This window comes from Merops nubicus, unplaced genomic scaffold (assembly GCF_000691845.1).
Source record: "Merops nubicus isolate BGI_N331 unplaced genomic scaffold, ASM69184v1 scaffold15762, whole genome shotgun sequence".
Classification (NCBI taxonomy): domain Eukaryota; kingdom Metazoa; phylum Chordata; class Aves; order Coraciiformes; family Meropidae; genus Merops; species Merops nubicus.
In genome coordinates this window covers 71,970-83,807 of record NW_008594450.1, presented here as the reverse complement: position 1 = coordinate 83,807, position 11,838 = coordinate 71,970, and the positions used below count along the sequence as shown (strand labels likewise).

Below are 11,838 nucleotides of genomic sequence, written 5' to 3'. Positions count from 1 at the left end.
CCGGCGCTGCTGCGGGGCAGAGCCCAGGTGACCATGCGGGGTGCCCGGGCTCGCCCGCCGCACGCTTCGGGGAGCAGGTAGCGCTCCAGGTGCGCGGCCGAACATGGACCGGCTCCTGCTTGTCGTCTGGACTTTACCTGCTGCGATCATGCAATTCCCGACCCTCCCGTGGCTTGGAAGCACTGTAAAGGCAGGTCGAGAGCACTTTCTTTTGCAGTCGCCTAGTGTACTTTCATACCAGGTTACTGCACGGTTTCTGGTGCCTTGTCTCTCTGCCTTCCCTTGTCAATTACATCTCGCCCAATACTTCTTTTCTGTCTCTCTCTCTCTTTTTTCTCTTGCAGACCCTTCAGCTGTGCTGCCTCTGTTGCATGTCTCATGCAGCAACTTTAACCAGTGACAGCAGCAGTGAATTGAACCATGGTTTGTATAGCTCTTTCTCTGTCTCTGTATGTGAACTTTTGCATGGATGCTTTTTTTGGTGAACTGGGCGTTTAAAGGGAAGGAGCCACTGTGGTCAGGGGACATAATGCCAAGCAAGTTAGCGGCTGTAAAACAGTGACCCACGGGCAGAGGTTGCTTCGTTAAGCCCTGGGTGCAAAAGCTCAAAGGAGCAACGTGTAACAGGAAGGCAGATGAATGAGATGGCGAGTACATCCATGTTTACGTCTGCGATTAGGAAGATGAACGCGTGTGTAGCCACAACAAAACCTCGTGTGTCTGTTAGGGAAGCAATGAGACAAAAGTACTGAGAAGGTTTGGGAGGGAGAGCGGAAGAAGCCGTGCAAGGCAGGCTAAGGGAAAACAAACCTGGAGAGAGAGGACTCGTGTGACTGCGAGCCCAGGAGCTGTTTGCTCCCAGGCTGCGGAGACTGACACTTAGATGCTGATGACTTTGGGGAGTTTGAAGTTCTGTATGGTTTTTTTATTGGGTGTGAGTGGAAACAAAGTACAATGGAGGAAAACACCAGGGTGCAGAAAGGAAAACCCTCCTGCACCCTATCGTTTGCTCGCTGGGGGATTCCCTCTCTCCAGCAGCTGCTTGCAGTTTTTGGCCACCAGCCTGCTTAGTGTCCTCAACTTCTGCCGTTGATTAACACCACTCGAGGAAAGTGAAAGTTCTTGGTGTATTGTTTCCACTGTCTAAGAAACAACCTATCACTAGTTATGTCTTCTGCTGAATGTGTGTCCAATGGAGTCTATTCAGGCAAAGAGATTAATAGTTTTTGCAACATCTGTTCCAACACAAAAAGGAGAGGATTTTCTTCATTTTCAATTTTTTTTTTTTTTTTCAATTTAGGAAGATAAATGAATTGTTTTCCTGTCAAATGCTTGGACATCTTTAAACATTTAGAGAAATACAGCTTAAACTGCTTCCCAAACACGTTTCTTTTTTTTTTATTCAGCATAATTACTCATAACTAGGAATAGGTGCAAAGATCCTACTTCAGCAAATGACTAAAATTCAGAGCCACCTTCCAGGGTGCAATTAATCCCTGTATGGCTATATCAACAGCAACAGTGATGTACCTCAAGCTAGGCAACTGCTTATACAGCAGCCTGAATCATGGCCTTTATCTTTTCCTTTCTTAGGTGCCTGTGAGTAGATCTTAATCTTTTCTTCACAAATAGTTTTGTAATTTTTGTATCCAAAACAATAAACTTCTTTGACATGCAATTAGCAATGGCTGACTAAAGGTTATTAGGTAGGATGTAATCTCTTTTTGCTGAAGGTCAGTTACAACTTGAAACCCAGTCTAATCAAGTCACTACAAAGAGATGAGGTCTTACTTAGTTAAGGCATTAATAAATTAATCTTTTAATCCATTTGAACAAGTGGTACAGTTCTACAAAGTCTCAGTCATGGTTACCCCAACAGTGATATAATATTTGCTGCATTCTTAGGGGAGGAAAAAACCTCAACCCAGAGCAGCCTTCACATTTGACAACCACTGATACAGGGGGAGGGGAAAATCTGCAGGTCTGCTGGTGATGACAAATGTCCTCAGCAGAGTGATTGTGGGAATGTTCACAGCTATGTTAGTTAGTCTGCACCTCTCAGTGGGCCGGAAAGGAAACAAACATGGTTTGGGAGCCTGTGTGACATACAGGGGTGAATTTACCCAGTCAAGACTACACAGACAGCCTGCAGATATTTCAGGCTGTTCCCAAAGTGAGGGACATGGCCGTAGTGAAAGCCTGATGCTTACCATGTCAGGGTGATGCTTGCCTGAGTTTTTGGGTGTAAAAGCTGATGGTTAACTTTTTATCATTGCAGATTATGTATTTGTGACACCTGTCAAAGTGGATTCCCGTGGATCGTACATTTCACATGATGTTTTGCACAGTACTAGGAGAAAGAGATCAACTCAGAGTTCAAAGAGTTCCTTGCACTACAAATTTTCAGCATTTGGACAGGAACTTCACTTAGACCTTAAACCTTCGACCATTTTAAGCAACACTTTTATTGTCCAGATACTTGGGAAAGATGGAGTCTCAAATTCTCAGGAACATGAAATTGAGCAGTGTTTCTACCAGGGATTTATAAGGAATGATAGCACCTCTTCGGTAGCAATATCTACATGTGTAGGCTTGGTAAGTGCTTATTTAAAACAAAGCAGCATTAAAAGTATTTTCATACATGGAATAGTAAGTGAAGGTATGTAATTCATATAATATTCAGGATACCATACACCATTTGGTGATTTCCCTGATGCCACTTGTAGCTGTTGTGTTTAGCAGAAGAGGTTTAGTTATAGCCAATGAACTGCATCACACCCGTGGTATTTTTTGATGATAATCTTTCAGGAAAAAAGCCCAGAAGACTGGCTGGTAATCAGTTTCATGCTATGGTTTGTCATAGTTGATACATTTTTCCTTGCTTTTAAGTAAATGCTCATCCTGCCTTTGTGAATGACTATGAATAAAAGAGGGGAAAAAAACCCCAAACCAATCCATAAGCTTGTGAAGGGAAAAAAAAAATTATACCTAGGTTTGTCTCCTGCTTTAAGGAAGGGTGAATTTCCTAGCTCAGCAGGAGTGAGTTATGAACCAATTTCCCTTCATTTCCTTTGACAATTCCAGTCTTATTTGGGTTTATAAGTCTTGATTAGTTGATCTTTTACAAATGTGTTAAATATTATCATTGCGTATTTTCCATTTATGGCTGTCATCCAAGTTCATGAAAAATTAGTACTCACCAAGGATTTTTTTCAATATACATCTGACAGTGCTCATTGCCTACAGAGAAGTCTTTACTGATGTAATTTGGGAGAATCATCTACAGATTTAATAGTTATTGATTTTTTTTAGGCTTAAGGCCTTGCACTTGCAGTCTCCTATAGATGAAATTAAAGCAGTGACGTTTAAATGTTAGGAATATGAAGCTATCTATGCTTTGTGGTTGACTAAGGTCCAGAGGATATGTTGGGTCACCCTCTAGAAATCTGTTTTGCAAAGGTACTTGTCCATAAGGGCTATTAAGCTGTGTGACAGGACTAAAAAAGGAGCACTTGAGACACCCAGTGTTTCCTTTGAAATAGTAATCAGTGACTCGAGAAGAGGGTGGCTCATTAGGAAGGGCTGTTGAATACTGATAACTGGTTGAAGAAGTCTGGATTATATTTTGAATGCTCTGCTTTTTATCTGGGCAAGTTGGAGGAATTAGTATCTTACAGTTGAACAGTTGCAAACGTGACTTTGGAGCAGGTGCCAGGAACTGAATGAAGCTTTCTTTTGTTTGTTAGGCTGTGTTTGTAGTGCTGAACTGTTAATATTGGTTGTGCTTAGTTCTTTCTGTGGAAATTTCATTTTCACAACTGCTAGCTTTTACTATATTTATTCAGGAAAAAAAAGCCACCTGTTTTTACTCATTGCAATGTTCGTCTTATTCTCTACCTACGCACAACAGTTATAGTTTGGGTGTTTGGTCACATTTTGTTTCTTAACATGCTTTCCGACCTAAGTGAAGCTGGGCTTGTCAAATCTTGTCTGGAGAAGGAAGGCTCGAGTCTGCCTCAGGTCACAGAGAAACAGAATGTGGTGATCTTAACTGGGACTGAAATGGATCTTTTACCACTGTCTCGACACAGAGATTGTTGTGACTGGTAAGCTTCACTTAAAAGAGATCCAGAAACTGATCAGAAGGGAATAAATATTGTGGCACAAACAAATTTATTATTGCAGAACCTTTTTCAGTACCTAGATTATCATCAGTTAGAATCTCTCTCTTTCATCAGTTCCAAGGTTTGATTTCACCTTGAACTGTTATTTTAAACAGGAAATGAAATAAACCCTTACTTAAAATAATCTCCTGCAGAGTAGGTATCAGAAAGTGTAAGTGTACCTTTCTCCTTATCTATTTATTAATTTCAGTGCACCTAATGAATCCCATGCAAATTATCAACAGGATTCTTAGTCTCTCAGTTTGCAAGGCTGCCTTCTTAAAAATGTGTCATCAGCTGTCTGTAATGACAACCACGTCATTTTTTTAACTGTGATCCAAATTCAGTAATCATATGTTAAGTCTGGACACTGCTCTGATCAAGAGAACCTTGTGAATAGCTTCTATATCCTCTTTGCACCAACTACTTTTGTCACTTGGTTGCCCTTCTTTCCTATTTGCTTTGTTCACTGCAATTAAACCGAAAGTGGTGTTTCTTCTATATGGTTGGTAGCACTAATCTTTCCATTGTTCCTTTCATTAGCAATAGCTTCTCTACAATAAAACTGCAGTGACCCATTCTTTCAAGCCTGGAACACCACAATGTGATTTGGAAGCAATTGCATTTCAATAGACTACTGGGACTCTTTGATCTAATTTTTTGGATGACCTAGAGTATTCAGTCATTCAGCTGTCTGTTATCTGCCATTGCCTGCAGAGTAGACTTTTGAGAGAGTCTATATGAAATGGTTTGTTAGGCAGGATGACCTTAACTTAACACTGGAAGGGTGCAAAAATTTGTTGCTTTGGAATAGATACATTAAGAGATGTGTGTATCTTACTTTTTAATAGCATAGTTGACAGTAAGGCCCCACATTTTTATGCTGTTTTGTTGATTTGAGACCAAATGTTTCCATGGGTCAGCACAATTTTCTTGATGTGTCAGAAGGCAAAACTAGATCTTTGCTCTTTATCTAAGTGCTCTAATACATTAAGCTAACATTTTACAAGAATGTGTACAAGTTTGAGTACTATCTCTTGCCTTTTCATCATCAGAATGTTTAGGTGCTTTGATTTTCATCAGGAAACTTGCTTTCTTCTGTCTTCTGCCCTTTCCTGCATCAGTCAGCATCCTGTACCTGCTGGAGTATCTGTTATGCAGCAAGAAAACATGGGGGTTTTGGGTTGTGTGTTTGTGTGTTTGATTTTTTTTGTTGTTGTTGTTTTGGTTGGTGTGTTTTTGTGGTGGTTTGTTTTTTTTTTTTTTTACATTATCTTTTCTACAAGAAATCTTGTTATGATCTTCCTAAGTGTTTCACCATTGGGCGTTGAGTAGCAGCATCATACTTGGCAAAAAAGAGTATGACAGGTTTATTAAAATTCAGGCTTATGTTGCACATCACACACATTTGCTCAGTCATTTTATCAAAAATGCACAAAAGAGGGAGATACTTTGTACACCTTCAGAAGAATGTGTTCTTGCTGTCTATGAAGAATGATAAGTTCCCTCCAAAGGAACTGTTGTTTGGTTGTTGTTTTTTTTTTTTTTTTTTTTTTTTTTTTTAATTCCTTCGCACCCCCCCTATATTTTATTAACACATTCTCACTCTTGGAATGTAGGCTTGGTATTTTTTTTAAAACTCTTAACAACTTTTGGTCAATGAGTTAAGTTATGTTGGGAAATACAAAAGTAGTTTCTGCTTGGGCATCACCTTAATGTGGCCCAAATAGAAATGAGTGCAACATTTTCAACTCATTTCTCCACTGATAGTCATTATTACTTTTAATAAAACTTTTCTGTTACTCCAGCATGACTTCTTGGATTTTCCTTCAATCCCTTGTGCTCTCCCAATGACATATCCAGGACACAGGTTTGTCTTGCTGCTTCACCCTCTGTTTATGTTCTATGCAATGTTCATTCTTCCACAATTCAATTTTGTTTTTCCGAACACCTGAGCTAATTCTTATTCATTCTAATTGTATGTTTTTATTATTAGTACTATTTAGTAATATATGATTACTTAAAATTGCCCATAGCTATTTAACTGGGAGGCAGACTATACCAAATCCACAGAATGCAGGCTTTTTTTTTTTTTTTTTTTTTTTTAAAGGAGAAATGGTTCTGGCCACTTCCAGAATAAGAAATTGTTTTTAGGGCTTACTCACTGTGGCCATATCTGTGTTCCTACCTCATTCCCCTTGTCCCTTTTTCCATTCTCATCCGCATGTTGTGCTATCTTACCTGCACTATAAACAGATATCTATTGTACATTCACTATCTTAACTCCATTCTTATGATGGCATTGCCTCTAAAAGCCTTACTACTGTCTTCCTAGTCTGCCTATAAATTGTGTTGTCTCTCTTTATAAACTATTTTTTGTCCCCTTTCTGTTGCCTTGTGACAGGTCTGTGTATATATAATCTCTTGTACAAAGCGAGTTGTAAATCAGGGCATAATACAAGAGAATCCCAGAGTGTTCTAGAGACTTTCTTAAAAGTAATTTATAAGTTTGCATTTAGGAACAGAAGTCACTTTCCCCTTGTGAACAAGAACTCTTTCTTATAAAGTCAAAGGAGTTTACACTATAGTCCAATACACAGCATAGAAAACAACGAACGTAATGAATGAGTAGTTTATTTTATAGCATTTGTGGGGATGTTTCTGGAGACAGGAGGAGGAGACAGGTGAGGGTATATAGCAAGCACAAAACTGGTGTCCCCTGAGCAGAGCAACATATACAACATAAAGGAAATCTGCTGCCATTACATTGCAGAGGAGACGCATGTTTTTTGGGTGAGAGAGAAAATCAGTACAGTTCAGTGGAACAGTTCAGGTCCTTTAGAAAGAAATGATGCACGGTTTTATTGTCCTGGCCAAATTCTGCCCTAAGCAAATGCACTAGGATGGAGGCCTGAGAGGCTGCACCTGCTTACACAAGAGGTGAATGGGAGCCACTCTCTCCCTTTTATGTATCTCAATTAGAAGAGTGGAGTCAACTTCATGCTCTAGCTGGTGCCCTCCTTTGTTTTTAGTAAGATGTGATTGAATCTTTCATTATAAGGGGCCTCTTTCTCTTGTCTCAAGTTCTGTTATGTTTGTTAGTGTCTAGTCAGGGGAAGAGAAAGAGGAGGGAAGGATGAATCATGTTACACTCACTGAGCTGTCAGAGGAGTCTACGACTGTAGAAGGGGTTAGATGTAGCACTGATAGATGAACAGGGGATGTATTAATTCAATAGTAGTTGTGTGTGCATGTCTGAGGGCAGGACTTTGCTCAAAGTATCAAAGCAGCCACAAAATTAAAGTTTCTTAATGCTGTCTGGCCACCTAAGAGGCAGGCAGGCAAGGCAACTCATGTACCCATTCTTTGTAGTCATTTAATTGCACCCTGTGTTAGCATTAAGTTCATGCTAACAACGGCCTCCTATTCCTAGAGCTCACACTTTAAGTCCAATTAAATATGTTGAGACAAATCCCAAGGTTCTTATGCAGACAAGCTCCCATCAAAATCAGTGAGCCAGACTGCTGGTAAAAGTACAAAATAATTGCTGTTCGCAGTGAGGTTCCTTTAGAAACCTACAGCTGTAAAAACAGGACAAAATCTGCCTCAGTGAGACCTTGAAGAGCAACCAAGTACAGAACTGGTGGTTTGACTCATTTTTGAAACTATTTTTACTCCATCCACAAGTCAATATACAAATCCTGTGTTTTCTACCATTATACCAGCACAACATGAACAGCTTCTGGCATATGAGTTCTTTGACTTTCTTTATATTCATACACCATGGCATCTCCATCTTTTATAAGACACAAACTGTGTTTTACAAGATCATCCTTTTGTCCTCTGTTTTGATGGACATTTTGCCACTATTCACTCCATAATGTGATAAAGATGAAAATAAGAAAAATCTTTACAGGTAAATGAAGTGACAATGGGAAAAAGCCATTTTCTTGAAGATGTTTTACAAGACACTGTTTCTGGTCTCAGCCTTAAACTGACTGCTGATGGGGAATGAATTGTGTGATTAGATTATGGATTGCCCATCTCCATAGCTGTCTGATAAGCTTTCTGTTTAACTTTGGCCTTAGCTCTGCAAGACAAAGACAGTGTTATCTCAGGCATTTTAACCCTCCTGATTCCTGATGAGTCAGAAAGGGAATTAAAGAGGATTAATGATGGATAAATAACCTGTTTCTACCAGATAGGAAAAGTGGTAGAGGTTGCATTGCTTCCAGGTTTTATACTAAAAAAAATAAATTAAAAATAACCAAACCTGGAAATCTGGAACTTACATAGAGGAAACTGTGTCACTGAAAGCACTTTGGCTCCACCAGCTCAAAACAGTGTGCTGTGGACACAGAGCTCACAAGAGTGCCCACAGGAGCTGCTCCTCTCAGTTAATTTTGCCTGCTCTATTGTTGCTCAGCTGCCAATAGAAGCATGGAAACTGTTCATGGGTGTATTTCAGACCAAACTTCAGGCTGTTGAGAGTGCCACTGATTTCACCCTTGAAGCAGTTCCAAAACCAGGGAGCCATCCATTTGTTCAGCTAGGCAGTGCCTCCTGGCCTTCCTAGTTAAGCAGCAGTCTTACCATAACTTCAGAAAGAATTAGTAGACTCCACCTATACTTGAAAAATCAGCATTTTTCTTGCTGTAGCAAAGTCTTTCCACAAAGCTTGGTTCCCACACTTTCCCTAGTCCATTAGAGAGAAGCTTAGAGTCAAATGCCCTCATAAGGGTCAGGAGAGGATGACCTGTCTGCACAGACTTGACCTTTTCATAACAGGATGTCTTTGATGTAAATGAGGTTTTTTATTTTGAGCGCCACTATTTTAATTTGGACCATACCATCTCTGCTGCTGAGATGCAACATGCACTCTCTTCTGAACAGCTGCAAACTGCTGAAAGTCTAAAACGTATCTCTTTTTAGAGGCAGTTTCTAATAACTAATAGGAGCTTTTTGTCACTAATAATTAACCTAAGCAAGGTTTTATTTCTTTCTTAATTCCTCCTCTTCCTCTACTTCAGACGTGTTTGAGGGAGATACCAGGCTTGCAGACCTGGAGTGTAAAGGTTTTTGTTTACCCACAACACAATGACAGTCTGTGAAACTGTAGGTCAAGTTCAACTGGAGAGCTCTGGACCTGACGCACACAGTTGAGTGGAAAGCGCAGGAGTGTCTTGGTTGTTTCCTGGCCCTGCCACACAGTTCACTTAATTTGAGCAAACAGTGCTATCAAAACTGTTCTTAAACATTTTTTTTTTTTCTTTCCCCAAGCTTACTCCCTCCTTAGACTCTCTGCACGACCTGTGCCCTGCTTATGATGACAGTGTTGTGATTTGCACACTTGAGTCAAAGTGAAGTTCCCAACTGCGTACAACGTAGGCTGCCCAGTCATCCCCTGTCTGGTGTGGTCACTGGGAGTGTGTAACCAGCTCGGTCATTTTGGTATCTACAGTTTCATTTGTCACAGCTGTATTTAAGTCTGCAAGATATTTAAGACAATGTTTTCTAATCTGCAACTTTCTAGGGGAGGGTTTGTGTTTCTGATGTATAGCATGCCCCATACTCTTCGAAATAGATGGTAGATCGATCACTGGGGCTGCTGCCCAGTACTGCAAACAGTCAGAGAAGGAAGGAGGTCTAAAGCCTGTTTTCAATGCCTGTGGTTTTGAAATTTGCAGTCCATGGATTAGAGCAAGATAAAATCTGGGGCCATGCTAGGCGAAGGAATCCAGAGCTGTGATGCCAGTAATATATCAATCAATTCTTTAAGACAATTTCAGAGCTACTTGTGTCTGATTTCATTCTCTCCTGAGCATCAGTAACATCGTGGACTTACAGATATACAGCTCTCTGATGATTTTCTCGAAAATATCTGCCTTCTCTTTCTGGAAGTTGCAATGTCCACTGATAACCTGGCAGCAGCCCCACTAAAATCAGCAGCCCTTTTAATTATCGGAAGGCTTCCCTTGGCTCAACTCCTGACCATGTACAGAAGCAGTGTGCCTCACTTTGGAGTGGACTTCTCTCAGTGAGCTGGCAGGAGAGGGATTACATTTAGTTATCTCTGCAGTGGGACCTACAGTGAGCTTTATCAGCTGAAACTCAGACTTCGATATGTTTTTTCTAAAATCCGCTCGTATTGTAATAGGAAGGCTCAGAGTAGCCCTTAGATGGATGGTATCTGAATTGAACTTTAATGGATAATTACATTACAAACAAGGTTTTCCTCTGTCTTTTTGATCATGTCACTGGAAGCAGAAATGTTGGTTCTTTCTTGCCTGTTCTTATCCTATTTTAATCCCAATTCTGTTGCTGCAGGTCTACCATAAATTACACTATGCTAAAGGAATTTCCTATTGATTTGCTCTGACAGTGATTTGACCAGCTATGTGAATAGCTGATGGCAGCAGAACTTATCTTTACTTCAGACAGTAAAGCATTGACTAAAGCTTCGAGGTAAACATTTACAGAAGAAACCTGAAATCATAGTGCCTTGCAGCTCAGCACAATTTGCAAACATGTATTAATTAAGCTTCAGTACTGGCTTTACTCAGTGTTAGATGAGAACAGCATCCTGGCTCATAATAGGTTGACATCAGTAACCTTTTATTGTTTATCAGGCTCGGAAGTCACTAAGAATGAGGGTGAAGAAATGTCAAATAATCAGGTCATATGCAAGTGAATGAGTCTTGATGGTTGAAGCTCAGTACCGTGGGAACCACTATTGTCCAAAGTGATTTCTGGATCGTGCAAGTTAATTTCTTTTTTACAATGATAGTTCATAAGCCAGGGAAACCTCCAAAGAAGTTGCACAGTCAGATGAAAACCCTTTTCCTGAATCTCCTTTGTGGCTGCCCAGCTCCTGCCAAAAAGGAGAAAAAAGGTTGATGAAAAAGATAATACATCTTGGAAGTGATTTTTACTGGAATAACAAGGCCCAGCACAAACAGGACAGAAGAACAGTTGCTTAACAGAAGAGGAAGCCTGGGCAATAAGGTGATATTTACTTGCACAGACAATAGGGCGTTGCCTTTTCACTCTTCTGTGGCATTAGCATTTCGAGCTGCCCCACTATGTACACAGCACACTCACAGCTTTATTCTTTGAGGACTGGATTCTTGCTGTTCACAGTGGGATCACTTGAATGCTTGTGCCTGCTTGCCTAATATATGTTAATTGAAGGACTTTTGTGTCTCAACATCTTTATTAATATTAATGGAATGAGATTTTTAATGGACCTATACAAAATATGCTTGACCTAGCTTGAGCCCTCACTTTTGTTTTTATACTCTGCAGTGTAGTGTGGCTTCCAACTAATTTAAGAAGGTAATATTATATTCCGTGGCAGAATACACAAACTAGTGAACCATGGATTACTCTTCAGATATGCAGTTCCTTTGCCATGAGATATAGAATTTATATAACACCAGAATATAATAAGGGTTTTTTAAAATTGTGAAATTCAAACCAGATTTGCTTCTCTGTTTTTCTTTTTTTTTTTTTTTTCCTTTTTTCTTCATGCAAATTATTGCACTTCAGTGAAAGAGTGAGCACTTAAAAATAATTTTACCTTGTTCAGGTTTGTCTTATGCTACACACTCACTCTTTTTTTAGGAAGAAGTCATCAAAACAGTAAGTCTTAAAATCTGGATAGACTACGCCCCAA

The 11,838-nt window shown here is 39.9% G+C and overlaps 1 protein-coding gene across 1 annotated transcript in view; it reads left to right on the top strand.

The window, feature by feature from the left end:
• Positions 1 to 353: 353 nt before the first annotated feature.
• ADAMTS18 (ADAM metallopeptidase with thrombospondin type 1 motif, 18) overlaps positions 354 to 11,838 on the top strand; it is a 76,106-nt gene continuing 64,621 nt past the window's right edge. Inside the window, exons 1-2 of the mRNA XM_008935794.1 lie at positions 354 to 423; positions 2,279 to 2,595. Of these exons, the coding sequence (XP_008934042.1) occupies positions 372 to 423; positions 2,279 to 2,595 (369 nt within the window). The 5' untranslated portion in view covers positions 354 to 371. The remainder of the gene's footprint in view (positions 424 to 2,278; positions 2,596 to 11,838) is intronic.